At 44.1% G+C, this 17,598-nt stretch overlaps 2 protein-coding genes across 2 annotated transcripts in view; one reads left to right on the top strand and one right to left on the bottom strand.

Annotated features, from left to right (window-relative positions):
- The window catches only part of LOC139454205 (glycogen-binding subunit 76A-like), a 42,750-nt gene extending 40,578 nt beyond the window's left edge, over positions 1-2,172 (top strand). The window contains exon 2 of the mRNA XM_071235777.1: positions 1,767-2,172. Coding sequence (XP_071091878.1) covers positions 1,767-1,959 — 193 coding nt within the window. The 3' untranslated portion in view covers positions 1,960-2,172. The remainder of the gene's footprint in view (positions 1-1,766) is intronic.
- Positions 1-17,598, bottom strand: part of LOC139454204 (uncharacterized) — a 55,397-nt gene that overhangs the window by 17,451 nt on the left and 20,348 nt on the right. Inside the window, exons 37-60 of the mRNA XM_071235775.1 lie at positions 15,098-15,212; positions 14,622-14,824; positions 13,472-13,586; positions 12,881-13,113; positions 12,668-12,782; positions 12,346-12,542; positions 11,851-11,965; positions 11,492-11,724; positions 10,807-10,921; positions 10,455-10,651; positions 10,139-10,253; positions 9,706-9,938; positions 9,371-9,482; positions 8,990-9,159; positions 8,573-8,687; positions 8,241-8,428; positions 8,009-8,123; positions 4,637-7,917; positions 4,239-4,353; positions 3,647-3,909; positions 2,850-2,961; positions 2,357-2,589; positions 501-615; positions 2-375 (exon numbers count right to left, since the gene is read on the bottom strand). Coding sequence (XP_071091876.1) covers positions 2-375; positions 501-615; positions 2,357-2,589; positions 2,850-2,961; positions 3,647-3,909; positions 4,239-4,353; positions 4,637-7,917; positions 8,009-8,123; positions 8,241-8,428; positions 8,573-8,687; positions 8,990-9,159; positions 9,371-9,482; positions 9,706-9,938; positions 10,139-10,253; positions 10,455-10,651; positions 10,807-10,921; positions 11,492-11,724; positions 11,851-11,965; positions 12,346-12,542; positions 12,668-12,782; positions 12,881-13,113; positions 13,472-13,586; positions 14,622-14,824; positions 15,098-15,212 — 7,179 coding nt within the window. The remainder of the gene's footprint in view (position 1; positions 376-500; positions 616-2,356; positions 2,590-2,849; positions 2,962-3,646; positions 3,910-4,238; positions 4,354-4,636; positions 7,918-8,008; positions 8,124-8,240; positions 8,429-8,572; positions 8,688-8,989; positions 9,160-9,370; positions 9,483-9,705; positions 9,939-10,138; positions 10,254-10,454; positions 10,652-10,806; positions 10,922-11,491; positions 11,725-11,850; positions 11,966-12,345; positions 12,543-12,667; positions 12,783-12,880; positions 13,114-13,471; positions 13,587-14,621; positions 14,825-15,097; positions 15,213-17,598) is intronic.

Below are 17,598 nucleotides of genomic sequence, written 5' to 3'. Positions count from 1 at the left end.
CCTCCAGAACCTGTTATTATGCTACCATATTGTGGATTCAGGTTGTTAGGACCATTTCCGCTGGTGCCGGAGAAAGTACCAGGGATACCTGTGGGTACTACATAACCAGTGAAGCCGGGTCCATACCATGGAGATACACCAGGCGCATTGGACCCACTTGGTCCCGTCCCCGTGTGTGGTGTGATTCCTATGCCGGTGCCACTGCCATATGTGGTGTGGGGCGGAATGTTGGACCCTGAGGGACCTACTCCTGTCCCAGGGGTTACAGCAATAGGAACCAGTGGCAGTTTGGTACAGTCGGGCACAAGGCAGCACGAGTCTTGTGGGTTAGTCTTCATGACGCAACCAGCAGGTACACTTCCAAATGATTTACACCTGTCGCAAAGTTGTACAGTTATGCGTTAGATGGCCCCACTGATGAACATATCATGCTATATAATGTTTCTTCAGACATTAATGGATTGCAACAACATTGAAGAAAATACATCAAATTATCCAACCTTTCTCTGCACGTGTATCTCTGAATAGCAGCATCGTCACACACGCATGACTTATCACATCCGTCGGTCCAGCGGTCACCCTGGCGGTAAAAGCTGCCCTTGTAGACACACATCCCTATGACACATAAGGCAACGACAGTTAATTCTGGTGGTTCAATCAGCGTTTCTACAGATATATGATGTACACCCCCCCCCCCCCCCTTAATAATGTATCCTACTTACACGATGGATCCCCACATTTTAATGCAATACAGGTCAATATGATCACTGTACTCTATACTTACAGATCGTCTCTTGCTAATTTCAACATCTTGCTAGGTATCGACCAAACACACTAATATCTGGCCGATATAATCGGGATGCAACATTAACGCCCAGTTTCAGTTGGTGGTGTTGAGATTTCAAGTGAAGGTGTCTGTGAGGGTGTTTAGTGACAGGGTGTGGTGGGTGGATGGTTGTTGGATGTGTTGTCGATATTACTTGATTAGTGTGACTATTTACATGATTGATGTCAGCTTGGTTGTAGTTAATAATGTACATGAGTGAGTGAGTGAGTGAGTATGGTTTTACGCCGCTTTTAACACATATTCCAGCAATATCACGGCGGGGGACACCTGAAATGGGTTTCACACATTGTACCCATGTCGGGAATTGAAAATAATGTACATGACATGTGTATAGTTATTGTTGTGCTGATGTATATACAGAGTTTAAGACATACTGTCTATATGAAGTGCATGTTGAGGAACTAGAGCGTGTGTAGAAAGCAGTGTTTCGTGTTGAGGAAGTAGTGCGTGGGGAGAAAGTGATAAATGGAGGAGACATAGTGCATGTAGACGAAGCTGTGCGTGCAGGTGGTTTGGGAAAGTGTCGCGTGTGGATAAAGTGGTGCGTCTTGAGCAGGTGGAATAGAATCGTCATTGTCAAACCACGTCAAGACAATAACGAGCTCGCCAAAAACACCACATGCTATCAACGGGTAGATACGGATAGGATGATTCCTGCTAGATTGAGGTAGGGGTAGGACCAAGTTCCTGTACACATACTGAACCAAATTAAAAACTTCACAATCCTACAATTTTAACATTTTGACCAGTTATCATTGTGGGCCCTTATTGTGAATTTAAACAGTAATGGCCACGTATTGTCTTCAGATAACACCCGTTTTTGTGCAGGTGAATCGATCAAAACCATGTGCACAGCACTATAGTGGCAAATAATACCGCGACCAGGTACTGGCACCAGAACTTCTGCCTTTTATTGCAGCACATGGACCCGGTTTGATCTTCCAACACGACAACGCCAGACCCCACACAGCAATTTTGACAAGGAATTTCCTTCAGAATGCGGGAGTCAACGTCATGGACTGGCCGTCAAGGTCTCCCGACCTCAATCCCATCGAACACGTCTGGGATGCTCTTGGCAGAAGTCTGCGCACTCTCCAGAACCAACCACATAATTTGCAAGATCTTGGCACCATTTTGCAGCAACAATGGCGTCGTCTTCCCAATCATGTGTTCACAAGCATCGCAAGACCATGCGGGGGCGTTGTGTGGCAGTTGTCAACGCACATGGTGGCCATACACGCTACTGAACTTGTGTGCCATCAGATTCTCGTGCTTGGGACTTGGGATTTAAACTGTTGATGTTATTACCGAATACCGTAGGTGCTTGGAACAAATTATGGTTACCACCGTTAATTAACATCCTTCTTTGGACATTAATGATTAAAAATTACCTTCTCTGATACATTTGTCCGTTGTATATCATATATGGGATTACTTTTAAAAATGTAACGTTTTTAATTTGACTGAGTATATAATATTGCATCTATATATAACTCTTTTTCATCTTACCAACGTTGACATTGTTGTTATGGTTGGCACTTAGTGGAGTTGTTCCGATCCCGGGAGTACCCGGAGTGGTCTGGCCCGGAGCAAGTGATGGATTCTGGACAGGGCTGGGCGTGGGGATACCGCCAGGGAAAGGTGTCGGATTGAGGAAGTCACAGTATGGAGTTTTACAACATTTGTTGTTAGGGTCCGGCAAAAGGACACAACGTTGAGGTAGATTTGGCACGCGCAGGCATCTGGAGGAATAACTCACACCTATACTGTATGGCAACACTGATGTCCATAAAACGATTTTACTTTAACTGGAACTAAGAAAATAGATGTGGTATAAGTGTAACTGTGATATTAGGAATCATCCTTTCAATATGAAATATTTTATTAGACTTTCACTTCATAATACTTCATTATATCTCCTTGTGCATGTTCATATAATATATCAATAATAGACAACTAACATTATGAAACACGAAGAACCTGAAGCTTCCTGTAAACCTACTTCTCTGAGCACAGATACTGTCCAGAGTGGTCGTCCAGACACTCGCAGCTGTAGTCGCAGCCATCATCCCACTTCTCACCCTGCTTGTATACCCTGCCCTTGTACATGCAACCTGGCGGCACAGAAGGGATGCCATTACATTTAATGTCCCACATACACACAACACTGGGAGGTTGTATTCTGCCCTTGTATATGCAACCTGGCGGCACAGAAAGAATGCCATTACATTTAATGTCCCACATACACACAACACTGGGAGGTTGTATTCTGCCCTTGTACATGCAACCTGGCGGCACAGAAAGAATGCCATTACATTTAATGTCCCACATACACACAACACTGGGAGGTTGTATTCTGCCCTTGTACATGCAACCTGGCGGCACAGAAAGAATGCCATTACATTTAATGTCCCACATACACACAACACTGGGAGGTTGTATTCTGCCCTTGTACATGCAACCTGGCGGCACAGAAGGGATGCCATTACATTTAATGTCCCACATACACACAACACTGGGAGGTTGTATTCTGCCCTTGTACATGCAACCTGGCGGCACAGAAAGAATGCCATTACATTTAATGTCCCACATACACACAACACTGGGAGGTTGTATTCTGCCCTTGTACATGCAACCTGGCGGCACAGAAAGAATGCCATTACATTTAATGTCCGGCATGCACACAACACTGGGAGGTTGTACCCTGCCCCTGCACTTGCAACTAGATTTTAATAGGTTTAACGAAAGAAAAACTTGGAAATGGAAATGTTATGAGAAGAGACCAAAGGGCGAACTGACCAGCCTTCGGAGCGGGCGTGGCGTTGGGGTTGTGTGACGGAGTAGGTCCGGGGGTGAAGTATGGATACACGGTCGGCCCTGGAGTCACAGGTTTCACTGGCCCATTGCCGCTAATGACGCCAGGTTTCCCCGTCACATGGATGTATCCAGGGGTCGGAGTTGCTCCGGACGGAACTAGTGGGCAGCTGGGAACTTCACAACAGGAAGGATCTTTGGGGTCAGGCATCAGCATGCAGTTGGGAGCCATACTGTATTTGGCACATCTAGCACAGAAGAATGACGGTAATTATACAGGGGCTCTTCATAAAAGTCCATTACTCTCTTGATATAAATAAGGAAGGCAAGATAGGAATTTATTAATCAATTGCAATCGAATATGCTTATGTAGTTTTTTTTACAATAATCTTTGATCTATTGGAACCCAGGTTTGATAAGTAATTACTCTGTCATTGTGTCTTTGTTCACTTGTTCCTATATATAGCATTTTTATTACCTGAAATTATCTATGAAATATGAAATCATCATCAGTCCTAATAACTAACCTCACGGCAGCGGTGTCTTCTGCTCTATGGGATACAACTTAATCACTCACCTATCCTGGCATCGTACGTCTCCTGTGTCTCCACTCTCACAGCGGCAGGTCTTGGTACAGCCGTCATACCAGGTTTGTTGCTCGTGGTAATACTGATTCTTGTACACACACATTCCTAAAGAACAGATGCATGAATGAACACTCCGAATTATCATGAAAAACATAATGCCAACATTACAAACATATCTAAAAAGCGTCAGGTGAAATTATGAAGAAAGGAACCTTCCAATTAATTAATACATATCTTCATGATGTCACGCTCAATACATTTACAACTTCATAGCATCGAAAAGTATGTTATTTATACGTTTATCCATAGCTATGCACACGTATTACTGCGTGAGACGGACAGTTTGCTTCTAATTATGATGATGTTAAAGTATTCTTTGATGATTAACCTTTAGGCCTTGGAACAGGGGTAGGTCCTGGCGTTGGCTGAACAGTGTATCCTGGTGGCAGAGTGGGACCGGGGTATGGTGTTGCTCCAGGCCAGGGAGTGTATCCGATTGGGTAGGGCGTTGGACCCAGGTACGGTGTAGCTCCTGGGAAAGGCGTAGCTCCTAGTGGGTACTTAGAAGGTCCAGGGTAAGGCGTGCCCCCATAGCGTACCGTGTATCCTATCGGCCATGGCGTAGGTCCTAGATAGACAGTGGCCCCTGGATATGGTGTAATTCCAATAGGCCAGATAGATGGTCCGGGATAGGGCGTCGCACCAGGCCATGGGGTGACGCCAACAGGATATGGTGTTGAGAATGGATTAATAGTACGACCTGGATAAGGCGTAGCACCTGGTGATGGCGTGTATCCTATTGGCCAAGGTGTAGGGCCGGCATATTTTGTGGCACCAGGATACGGCGTGTATCCAATAGGGTATTTAGATGGTCCTGGATAGGGGGTCACACCTAGAGATGGAGTATAGCCAATAGAATAAGGTGTTGGTCCAAGATAAGGTGTAGCGCCTGGGCTAGGAGTGTAACCTATGGGGTATTTGTTTGGTCCTGGGTAAGGCGTTGCTCCTGGCCATGGTGTATAGCCAATCGGATATGGTGTGCGTCCCGGATATGGTGTGCCTCCTGGTTGCACAGTGTATCCAACTGGCCATGGTGTTGGTCCTGCATATGGAGTAGCTCCTGGGTATGGGGGAATGTATCCAATTGGATAACGTGATGGTCCTGGGTATGGTGTTGCACCAGGGGATGGAGTAAATCCTATTGGCCATGGTGTTGGACCTAAGTAAGGTGTTGCTCCAGGGAAAGGCGTGTATCCAATGGGCATCTTAGATGGCCCTGGGTAAGGGGTAGCACCTTGAGATGGAATAAATCCAATGGGATAAGGTGTTGGACCGTAATATGGCGTTCCACCTGGAAATGGAATTGAGCCAATTGGATATCGTGATGGGCCTGGGTATGGTGTTGCTCCTGGGGATGGTACAAATCCAATAGGATATGGCGTTGGTCCAAGGTAGGGATTTGCACCAGGGCTAGGTGTATATCCAATTGGGTACTTAGATGGTCCAGCGTACGGTATAGCGCCAGGGTATGGAGTATATCCAATTGGAACTGGTGTTGGACCAAGGTATGGTGTTGCTCCTGGAGACGGAGTATAGCCAATTGGCCAGGGGGTTGGTCCAAGATAAGGAGTAGCTCCTGGATATGGTGTTGCGCCAATAGGATATTTCGATGGTCCAGGGTAAGGTGTCGCACCAGGCCATGGTGTATAGCCTATGGGATATGGAGTAGGTCCAAGATATGGTGTGGCGCCTGGAGAGGGTGTGTACCCAATGGGATATCTATTTGGTCCAGGATAAGGAGTAGCTGAAGGCCATGGGGTGTACCCAATTGGCCATGGAGTTGGTCCAAGATATGGTGTAGCTCCTGGGCTTGGTGTATAGCCAATGGGGTATTTGCTTGGTCCAGGGTATGGTGTTGCTGATGGATAAGGCGTGTAACCAACTGGCCATGGAGTTGGTCCAAGGTAAGGTGTAGCTCCAGGGAATGGTGTGTATCCAATAGGGTGTATCGATGGTCCTGGGTATGGTGTAGCTCCCGGTGAAGGTGTATAACCTATTGGGTATGGTGTTGGTCCGGGGTAGGGGGTTGCACCAGGCCATGGTGTGTATCCGATTGGGTAAGGTGTTGGTCCAACATATGGAGTAGCACCTGGGCTAGGTGTGTATCCAATTGGGTATCTAGTTGGCCCAGGATAAGGTGTTGCGCTTGGATAGGGCGTGTAACCAATGGGATAGGGCGTGGGTCCGAGGTATGGTGTTGCACCAGGATATGGAATGTAACCAATTGGATATTTTGATGGTCCCGGGTAAGGTGTTGCTCCTGGAGATGGAGTATATCCTATTTTCCATGGTGTTGGTCCAAGGTAGGGTGTTGCACCAGGACTTGGTGTATAGCCAATTGGATATTTTGAGGGACCTGGATATGGTGTAGCACCAGGGAAGGGGATATATCCTATTTTATATGGAGTAGGTCCGAGGTAGGGTGTTGCACCAGGAGATGGAGTGTAGCCTATGGGATATCTGGATGGTCCAGGATAAGGTGTTGCATATGGCCATGGCGTGTAACCAACTGGCCATGGAGTTGGTCCAAGGTAAGGTGTAGCTCCAGGGAATGGTGTGTATCCAATAGGGTGTATCGATAGTCCTGGGTATGGTGTAGCTCCCGGTGAAGGTGTATAACCTATTGGGTATGGTGTTGGACCGGGGTAGGGGGTTGCACCAGGCCATGGTGTGTATCCGATTGGGTAAGGTGTTGGTCCAACATATGGAGTAGCACCTGGACTTGGTGTATAGCCTATTGGGTACTTAGATGGCCCTGGGTAAGGAGTAGCAGATGGGTATGGTGTATAACCAATTGGATATGGAGTTGGTCCAAGATATGGTGTTGCACCAGGGTATGGCGTATATCCAATGGGATATTGTGATGGTCCTGGGTATGGTGTGGCATAAGGGTATGGCGTGTAGCCAATTGGATATGGAGTAGGCCCAAGGTATGGAGTAGCTCCAGGTGAGGGTGTGTAACCGATTGGATATTTGGACGGACCTGGATATGGCGTTGCTCCTGGGTATGGTGTGTATCCAATTGGGTAAGGTGTTGGTCCCAGATAGGGTGTTGCACCTGGTAATGGCGTGTATCCAATAGGGTACTTAGAAGGCCCTGGATATGGAGTCGCTCCAGGGAATGGGGTATATCCTATGGGGTATGGCGTAGGTCCTAAGTACGGTGTTGCTCCTGGATAAGGAGTTGCTCCAATGGGATATTTTGATGGCCCTGGGTACGGTGTTGCCCCTGGAAATGGAACATATCCAATGGGATATGGTGTTGGTCCTAAATATGGCGTTGCGCCTGGGTAAGGTGTGTATCCGATTGGGTATTTAGACGGACCAGGATAAGGTGTAGCACCTGGGAGGGGTGTGTATCCAATGGGATATGGTGTCGGTCCAAGATATGGTGTTGCTCCTGGTGAAGGTGTTTGACCAATAGGATACAGCGATGGTCCTGGATAAGGTGTTGCTCCTGGGTATGGGGTGTAGCCAATTGGATATGGTGTTGGTTGAAGAACAGTCTGAGTGGGAACAATGGTTGGACAGTAGACAACTCTGCAGCATTTATTCTTTAGATCCTGAATCAAACTGCAGCTTGCAGGTACGTTGGGAGTCTTGGCACACCTGGAATCACGAATAAGATCGTTTTATTGCACATGGAATATAGGACATTACCGATTTTAACAATAAGATATTGCAAGCGTTTCATACTGACTTTTCATTGCACTTGTATTTGCCGCTGTGGTCATCAAGACACTCGCAAGTGTAGGTGCATCCATCATCCCAGGTCTGTCCCTGTGTGTAGGTGCGGCCGTGATACATACAGCCTGCTGAAAGGCGGAATAAGTGTAGACGTGTTAATGCCTTCATCCCCCATCAAACCACCACAGTCGACAGAACATAAGCACTGTTTGTTTTCTACTTGTAACGGTATGACTTTGACTTACTTGTTTTTGTCAGAGGATTGGGGTTACTTGGTGGCAAGCTTTGTCCAGTAATCGAACCAGGCATTCCTGTAAGAATATGCTGGTTACCATTGGTGTTAGGGCTGTTACACTTTGGAATTTGACAGCAAGCATCATTGGGGTCAGTTATCATCGTACATCCAGGCTTCAGTTGTGGGTATGTAGCACACCTGGGACAGAAAACTATAATATAATCATGAGTGACATATGTACTTTTAACTTTCCACTTTAGTCATATTTGTGGTATGGAAAATATAACACACTGGTGGACGATGTAGTGGAAGTTTGTGTGACTACACAGGCTTAAGGTTCACCTGTCATCACAGTTGATCTGGCCTGTCTTGGCGTCCTCACAGCTGCACACCTTGTCACACCCAACGTTCACAGTCTGGCCTTGCTTGATGGGCACACCATTGTACACACAGAAATCTACAGTAAACATAGCAGAGTCATTATTATAGGGTCACACGGGTATCGGAACTGGCACAATACAAAATGGGTATAAGTATATATAAAGGTTAGATGATAGTTAAATGTTAGTTAGTGTCTGTGGGATTGTTGTGACTGTCTTGTTTTACAGCAAGATACATTTTAAACAAAATCTAAACAAGTAATTGGAATACAGGGTGCTATATCAATGGTCTTTTGACAAATCAACCTGTACAATATTGGAATGTGCCATTATAACTATCAACACGAAAATCGTGTTCAGAGTAGTTTCACTGCCTCACCTAGAGAAGGGTTGATTGGGGGTGAGGATGTAGGTGCAGGTGTTTGTCCCAAGGGTGGCTTGATGGTTGGCCCCGGAGTTGGGGCCGAGCAGTCAGGCTTCATGCAACAGGGGTTGGTAAAGTCTGCTATCATGCGACACCCAGGTGCCATGTTTGGGTACTTTGGGCATCTACAATACAGAAAACATTCACAGTGCGCCTTCGATCATGCAAACTGTAACCATATAACTGAATCTACATTGATAACATCATCCAAGAAAAAGATTAATTGTGATAATAAAGGGTCAAATAGTCTGACATAAACATTTATCTAGATTGTATAATAATGGGCAGGATATAAGTGTGCAGTTGTGTTACATGTTCCAGTGACCAACAACCTACTTCTCAGTGCACTGGTATTTGCCAGTCATGCCATCCTCACACACACATGTGTAGTCGCAGCCATCCGCCCACCTCTGCCCAGGTGTGTACAGTTTGCCCTTGTACACACACCCTGAAACACATCCTTCATTATATGACACAGAATTGACACAAAGAACTAATATAATTCAAGGAATTTTGAGAAAGGGTTAAGAAATAATTGCTTTTGAGCTACCCTTATTTAAATAAAATGCATTTATTTAAGATTGCCAAGTTTGTCAAGCAACAATCATTTATCAGATGCACTATAACCACTAATCAGTTTGAACTGTATACCCCCACTATGTAGCGTGTACCTGATGCTGGTGTCGGTTGCTGGTGGTCACCGGGTGTCGGAGTGATGCCTCCTGGGACTGGAGTGGCTTGAGGGGCGGGTGTAGGCGGCTTGCCATAGCCCGTGATAGTACCCTGTATTCCACTGGGGGTTTGGTGGGGCTGGTTGTTACACTGGGGGGCCTGGCAGCAAGTGGGGTCCAGTGGGTCTGGCACCATGACACAATTAGGGGCGATGCTGGGGTAGCTCGGGCACCTGTGTACCAAGAGCAGGTTATTACAACAAGGTTAGTTGAATTTGGCACTGTAAACCGACTGTGAGTGACACGATTTGATCAACTGGCAATGATATGTATTTGCCCAACACGTTACAACACATTCTATAAAAGTGACGTTTACATTTGCTTTCCCATTCTGTCCAGTTCTCATATTTATTGTATTTGTACTGTGTCTCACCTGTCCACGCACGAGTAGTGGCCACTTGATGAATCGTCACAAACACACTTTTTATTACAGCCATCAAAGAACTGCTGGCCTTGTGTGTAGGGCTGTCCCTTGTACACGCATGCATCTGTGATAAGTGTCGAATGAGCTCACAAATCTCAAAACGGGTTCCCACATATTAATAGCAACTATGTTCTAAACAAAGCATATCATACATGTAAACAATCAATGAATAGTGAGCTCTTTTACATATATTATGCATTTGTATTCACAAAATATTAATAGACAAGTTATGGACCAACGGTACGTGTTTCTTGGCAGTTCTTACTTTTTGGGGTTGGTGTTCCTTGTGGACCTGGCGTAGAGAAAGCGTTGGGAGGTTTCGGTGTATGTGTGGCAGCGGGATTTGGCCGCGGGGTCGTCACCAGTGCTGACAGGGTAGGGCAGTCTGGCTTCTTGCAACATGTGTCATACGGGTCCTGAATGACGTTACAGTAGGCGGGAATGCTGGCAATTTTATTGCATCTGAAAAAAATATGTTTCAAAGGAATTTTGGAATAGTGTCTGCAGGTAGTCATGTGGTATGTTTTCCAGCTAGTTTACATACTTAGGCTATATACATGTACGTGTTTTTACCCAAACTATGTTTCCTTGACCCATTGTTCAGTGTGACGTCATACCTCTCTGTACATGTGTACTTCCCACTCTTCTCATCTACACATTCACAATTATAGTCACAGCCATCTTGCCATCTGTCTCCCTGCTTGTACATCTGGCCCTTGTAGATACAGAACCCTGGAATACAGCAAAGAGGTATTTTCAGTCAATGGACATAGACTCATTAGGAGTAAATGAGTACACATAATTTAGCATATGTTTTATTATTAGCGGTGACACCAGAGGAGATAGGAACAACGCATTGACACATATACCTAGCCACGGGTGACACACGTGATAAGCAGTTTGTAACTTATACTGCGATCGCAGTCGAATTGATAAGACCACTGCCCAATACTTTCTACTTACTGTGGGGGGCACGGGTGGCCCAGTCGTCTAAGGCGCCGCGATTCGCTGTGCAGAGTTGCGTCCCCTGGACACGCCAGAAACCTATGATTGTGGGTTCGAATCCCGGTTCACCCCGATTATGTTTCTAGGTTTGTCAGCACCATACCCGTGCTCGTGGGTTTTACCGAAGTGGTAAACGTCCGAGACCTGCATCACTTCGGGCTTTCCTCCCACATTAAGCTGACACGCCGTGATTAACTGGAATAATGTTAAAAGCGGCGTTAAACCCAACTCACTCACTCTACTTACTGTGGCATGAAATATGCTATTTCCCCAAATGATAGTTTACTGTATGAGTACCTTGGTTGGTGAGTGGGTTCTTGTTTGCATTCTCTCCACCAATAGTGCCGTGAGGAATAATCGTAGGCTGGGGATAGGGGTTAGGTGTAGGGTTCACATTAGGATTAGAGCTTGGTCCAACATTGGGAGATGGCGTTGGCGTTTGGACACAATGAGGAATTCGACAGCAGGCATCGTTGGGGTCGACATCCTGGGTGCACGTCGTAGACGGCGGTAGGTTGTAACTCGGACACCTGACATACAAGTTTGGGATTAGCAGGACTTCTGTTTATGGCGCCTTTAATATATCTGTTTTGGAAAGGTCAAAAGAACTGACCCTCTTTAGATATTCTTGATTCTTCAATTACGCTTGTGCATACCTGTTGAAGCATGTGTAATAATTCCTGGAGGCATCATCACACCGACACCTCTGTAAGCACCCCTCCGTCCACTCTTGGCCTTGGCGGTACGGCACGCCCTTGTACATACAGAAATCTGGGGCATGGAATAGATATGCCATTTGTAATGCCAGGATAAATATTACCTTCCTCATATATTAAAGTAATGGTAATGGAAAATCTATTCAGTAGATGAATATTTGTGTAAAGCTCTAGAAACATACTAGCATATTTAATCACATTAAAACAGATCACAAGGATGTAATTGATTAGATGGGAAAATACGAAATCACATTTGCAAATCGTGCAAGTAAGTGATCATCAATGCAATTTGTTCAGTAATACTCGCTTTTTATGACTTCATGTGACATTGTACATGTTGTAGTCACTGATAGAACAGACAAATCCTTATATGGAAGCTGTTACCAATATGTTGTTGTTTGACCCAGTCTGAAATACTGTCACATATGAACTCACTTGCCACGGGTCCTGGCGTCTGGTTGGGATTAGGTGTAACGTTAGGTCCTGGCGTCTGGTTGGGACCTGGCGTTGGAGTCTGGAATGGGTTGATGGTAGGTTTGGAGAAGTCACACACCATCTTGTAGCAGCAGAAATCAGTGTCCGTATCTCTCCGAAGTGAACATTGTGGTGGAATGAATGGATACTTAGCACATCTGCAAAATACACACTATCTACGTTGTAGGAGATCTTGAAACATGCAACACTTGTCAACTAATAGTTATTTAATACTTATTTAGAAATGTTCATTTATGAAAAATCGTGATGCAATATGGCTAACCTCTCATTGCACTTATATTTGCCCGTCACTTCGTCTTCACACACGCAGTTGTACTGGCAGCCATCTTGCCATCTTTCTCCCTGTCGGTACGTGTGGCCCTTGTAGATGCACGCTACTGGAAACCAAAATGTAACTTCAAATGCTGTCCATTTAAGTTACAACCTGTGTTTAAAGAGAGCGAGTTTCCTTGACTACGTGAATCTTGGCTCTTACGTGTTGGTGCTGGTGTCTTGCCGTCTGGTCCAGGTGTAGGGGTGGGAGCAACTCCAGTCACAAAGCCAGGCACGTTGGTCACGACTGAGGGCGTGGGTGATACGCCTGGCACAGGGGTGGGGTAGCCATTAGGCCCGGGGGTAGGGGTACACTCAGGAACCTGACAGCACTGTGGGTCTTTGGGATCAGCAACCATGCGGCATTGCTGTGGAACGTTGTCGTATTTGGCACACCTACACACATATAGTTTTTTTTTTTAAAACCATACACTAGCTCGCATTTTTCCTAGAATCTAATTTGAAGTAAAACTTACCGAATCAGGACGTATTCCCATTTTAACATGGAACAAAACAACTAATAAGGAATTGATGTCATGAAATGATTTTGTTTATATACTACATCACATATAATGCATCATAATACATGAACACTAATTTCAATCTTACTTGAGAGCACTGACATGAAACAGATACATTTGGGGAAAGGGCAAAACAGAGCTGTGACATTAATGGTAGTTCTGCATTATTCGTCATTAATGCAGCCGCATTACATGATTCCCTTACAACATGCTCCTGAAATGTCATGGCTTACCTGTCACTGCATCTGTAGAAACCAGTTTTCCCATTTTCACATATACAGGACTTTGTGCATCCATCGTACCATTGCTGGCCCTGGACATAGCTGGTTCCTTGGTACACGCACACGCCTACACATCAACACATTCACAACTACAGTTTACCTTCAAAACGTAACCTCACAGAAACACAGGCTTATATATTGGCATGCTACTTGCTTTATTGGTACAATGTTTGGTATAATGGTATGATTTGTGGTATGTTAGTATGATGTTTTGGAAGATTGGTATTATCTATGGTTCATTGGTTTGATATTTGGTGCATTTATATGATGTTTTGTTATTAGTATTATGTATGTTATATTGGTATGATGTTTGGTACATTGGTACAACGTTTGGTATATAGGTATGATGTTTGGTTCATTGGTACAACGTTTGGTACATTGGTACCACGTTTGGTATATAGATACTACGTTTGGTATATAGATATGATGTTTGGTATATCGGTACAGCGTTTGGTACATAGGTACATTGGTACAACTCTTGGTATATTGGTACGATGTTTGGTACAATGGTACGATGTTTGGTACATTGGCACAACGTTTGGTACATAAGTATGATGTTTGGTATATTGGTAGGATGTTTTGTACATTGGTACAATGTTTGGTATATTGGTGGGATGTTTTGTACATTGGTACGATGCTTGGTATATTGGTGGGATGTTTGGCATATAAGGACGATATTTGTTAAACTGTTACGATTTTTTATATTGATATGATGTTTGACATATAAGGACGATGTTTGGTATTATGGTACGATTTTGGTATATTGGTATGATAAGGGGCTTATCGTATGGTGTTTGGTATGTCGGTTCGATGTTTGCTACATCGGTATGATGTTTGGTATATGGGAATGATAACCCTATATTGGTAAAGGGGTTGCCATATTGGTGTGGTGTTTGGTATATTGTTATGATGTTTGATATATCGGTATGATAACCCTATATCGGTATGATGTTTGGTATATTGGTATGATATTTGGTATATTGGTATGATGTTTGATATTTCGGTATGATGTTTGGCATATTGGTATGATGTTTGGTATATTGGTATGGTGATGATAAATATACTGGTGTGATGTGTAGTATATAGGTATTAGGCCAGTCACCTGTAGGTGTTGGTAAAACACCACCAGTACCGGGTGTTGGACTGACCCCTGGAGCCACGCTGATCCCGGGGGTCGGGGCGGGCGTGTTTTGAGGGCTTGGAGTCAAACCAGTGAGCGGGTTGCATATTGGCTTCTTGCAGCAGTTGTCATTGGGATCCACGGCCATTACACAGAAGGGTGGTGGGTTTAAGAAAACTGAACACCTATACAACAACATAGTATGTATGACTACGTAGCCAATGCAGAACCAGAATGTATCTATCCAGATACTCATTTGTTAAAGAGTATATGTTGTTACACCTCATTATTAGAGAGTTATAGGTGAGGATGTGATATACTAACATGATGTGTATGATATGCTACTGCTTGAAAATTAAATATAATTTACCTAATATTTTTTAACAATTATGAACGTATGTGACCATGTATGATATTGTGATGCAGTTCTATAGCTACACATTAAACAGTTGTGTCACCTCTCTGTACAGGTGTATTTGCCGTTGTGCTGATCAGTGCATTCACACTGGTAATCACATCCATCCGTCCATGTCTGTCCCTGTGTATACACAACATTGTTGTATAGACACACAGCTGCAAAGAGAGACATCATTAGTCACACAGCTGTAAAGGCACATGCCATTAGTCACACAGCTGTAAAGGCACATGCCATTAGTCACACAGCTGTAAAGGCACATGTCATTAGTCACACAGCTGTAAAGGCACATGCCATTAGTCACACAGCTGTAAAGGCACATGCCATTAGTCACACAGCTGTAAAGGCACATGCCATTAGTCACACAGCTGTAAAGGCACATGCCATTAGTCACACAGCTGCAAAGGCACATGCCATTAGTCACACAGCTGCAAAGGCACATGCCATTAGTCACACAGATGTAAAGGCACATGCCATTAGTCACACAGCTGTAAAGGCACATGCCATAAGTCACACAGCTGTAAAGGCACATGCCATTAATCACACAGCTGTAAAGATAAATGATGTTAGTCAGACAATTGTTAAGATACACGCTATTAGTCACAGAGCTATAAAGTTACACGATATCAGTCGCACAACTGTAAAGGTACATACTTCAGTCACACAATTGTGAAGAGACATATCATGAAAAACAAAACTGTAAAGACACACCCCATTGTTCACACAACTTAAATACACTCACCATCAGTTACACAACCGTGAAAAAAAGCGACAAAACCCTTTCCAGAATCATAAGAGACCTCTGCCAAAAGCAGTGTTGATTGTACGAATCCGACTTTATCATGACAATGTGTTAATGAATCACTATGAAATAGTGATGATACCAAGCGGCACCGGGGGCACCCGTCACAAACACATGCAAATGCATGTCAATTGTTCACCTGAAAAAACACGGAAACATGTCTGCCATAAAACGCTTTGAAAGCTTCCCTGAGGCCTTGGATGTTCAAAGAATCGTGTGTTGAAAGTGGTATCTTGGTAATAGGAGTATGCTCGATTGTACCTAAAAGAGGTGAAATGTAGACACCAAAGGCTGGAGCTGCTGGAATATTGCTCGACATAAAAGGAAAGCTGAGCATTGGAAAGTTGAAGTCCCCCCTCTTGTGATACAGAAGGGGAGAACAAGTGGTGCCCGTGCGGACGCCTACTTCTTGCCTGAATGTATAATCCCCATATTTGACATAGATATTATCAATGAGGAAGTCCAGCATTTCACATTTTGTTTTCTCAGTGAACTTCATATGACATTTGCTTTCATTGTTGACAAATTGTCCTGAACCTCAGAAGATAGATATGTAACTATATCCATGGTCTCCACAAATAGTAACAAATGCCCCCTGGATCAAGGAATGACGCTTTCTCTCAGTAGAGAGACACGCCATTAATTACTCACGTGTAGAGAGACACGCAATTAATTACTCACTTGTAGAGAGACACGCCATTAATTACTCACTTGTAGAGAGACACGTCATTAATTACTCACTTGTAGAGACACACGCCATTAATTACTCACTTGTAGAGAGACACGCCATTAATTACTCACTTGTAGAGAGACACGCCATTAATTACTCACTTGTAGATAGGCACGCCATTATTCACACACTTATATAGTGACACGCCATTAATTACTCACTTGTAGAGGGGACACGCCATTATTCACACACTTGTAAAGATATATTATTCACACACTTGTAAAGAAGTACGCCATTATTCACACAATTGTAAAGAGATATGCCAATATTCACACACTTGCAAAGAGACACGCCATCATTCACACACTTGTAAAGATATACACCATTATTCACGCACTTGTAAAGATGTACGCCATTACTCACACACTTGTGAAGAGATACGCCATTATTCACACGCTTGTGAAGAGACATGCCATCATTCACACACTTGTAAAGAGACACGCCATTATTCACACATTTATGAAGAGACACGCCATTATTCACACACTTGTAAAGAGATACGCCATTATTCACACACTTGTGAAGAGATACGCCATTATTCACACACTTGTAAAGAGACACGCCATTTTTCACACACTTGTAGAGAGACAAGCCATTATTCACACACTTGTAAAGATGTACGCCATTATTCACACACTTGTAATGAGATACGCCATTATTCACACACCCGTGATGACATACGCCATTATTCACACACTTTTAGAGAGACACGCCATTATTCACACACTTGTGAAGAGACACGCTATTATTCACATACTTGTAAAGAGATACGCCATTATTCACACACATGTAAAGAGACACGCCAGAGACACGCCATTATTCACACACTTGTGAAGAGACATGCCATTATTCACACACTTGTAAAGAGATACGCCATTATTCACACACTTGTGAAGAGACACGCCATTATTCACACACTTGTAAAGAGACACGCCAGAGACACGCCATTATTCACACACTTGTGAAGAGACACGCCATTATTCACACACTTGTAAAGAGATACGCCATTATT

This window comes from Haliotis cracherodii, unplaced genomic scaffold (genome assembly GCF_022045235.1).
Source record: "Haliotis cracherodii isolate W230 unplaced genomic scaffold, xgHalCrac1.p SCAF_10, whole genome shotgun sequence".
In the NCBI taxonomy this organism is placed as follows: Eukaryota; Metazoa; Mollusca; class Gastropoda; order Lepetellida; family Haliotidae; genus Haliotis; species Haliotis cracherodii.
This window is presented reverse-complemented; position numbering and strand designations above follow the sequence as displayed.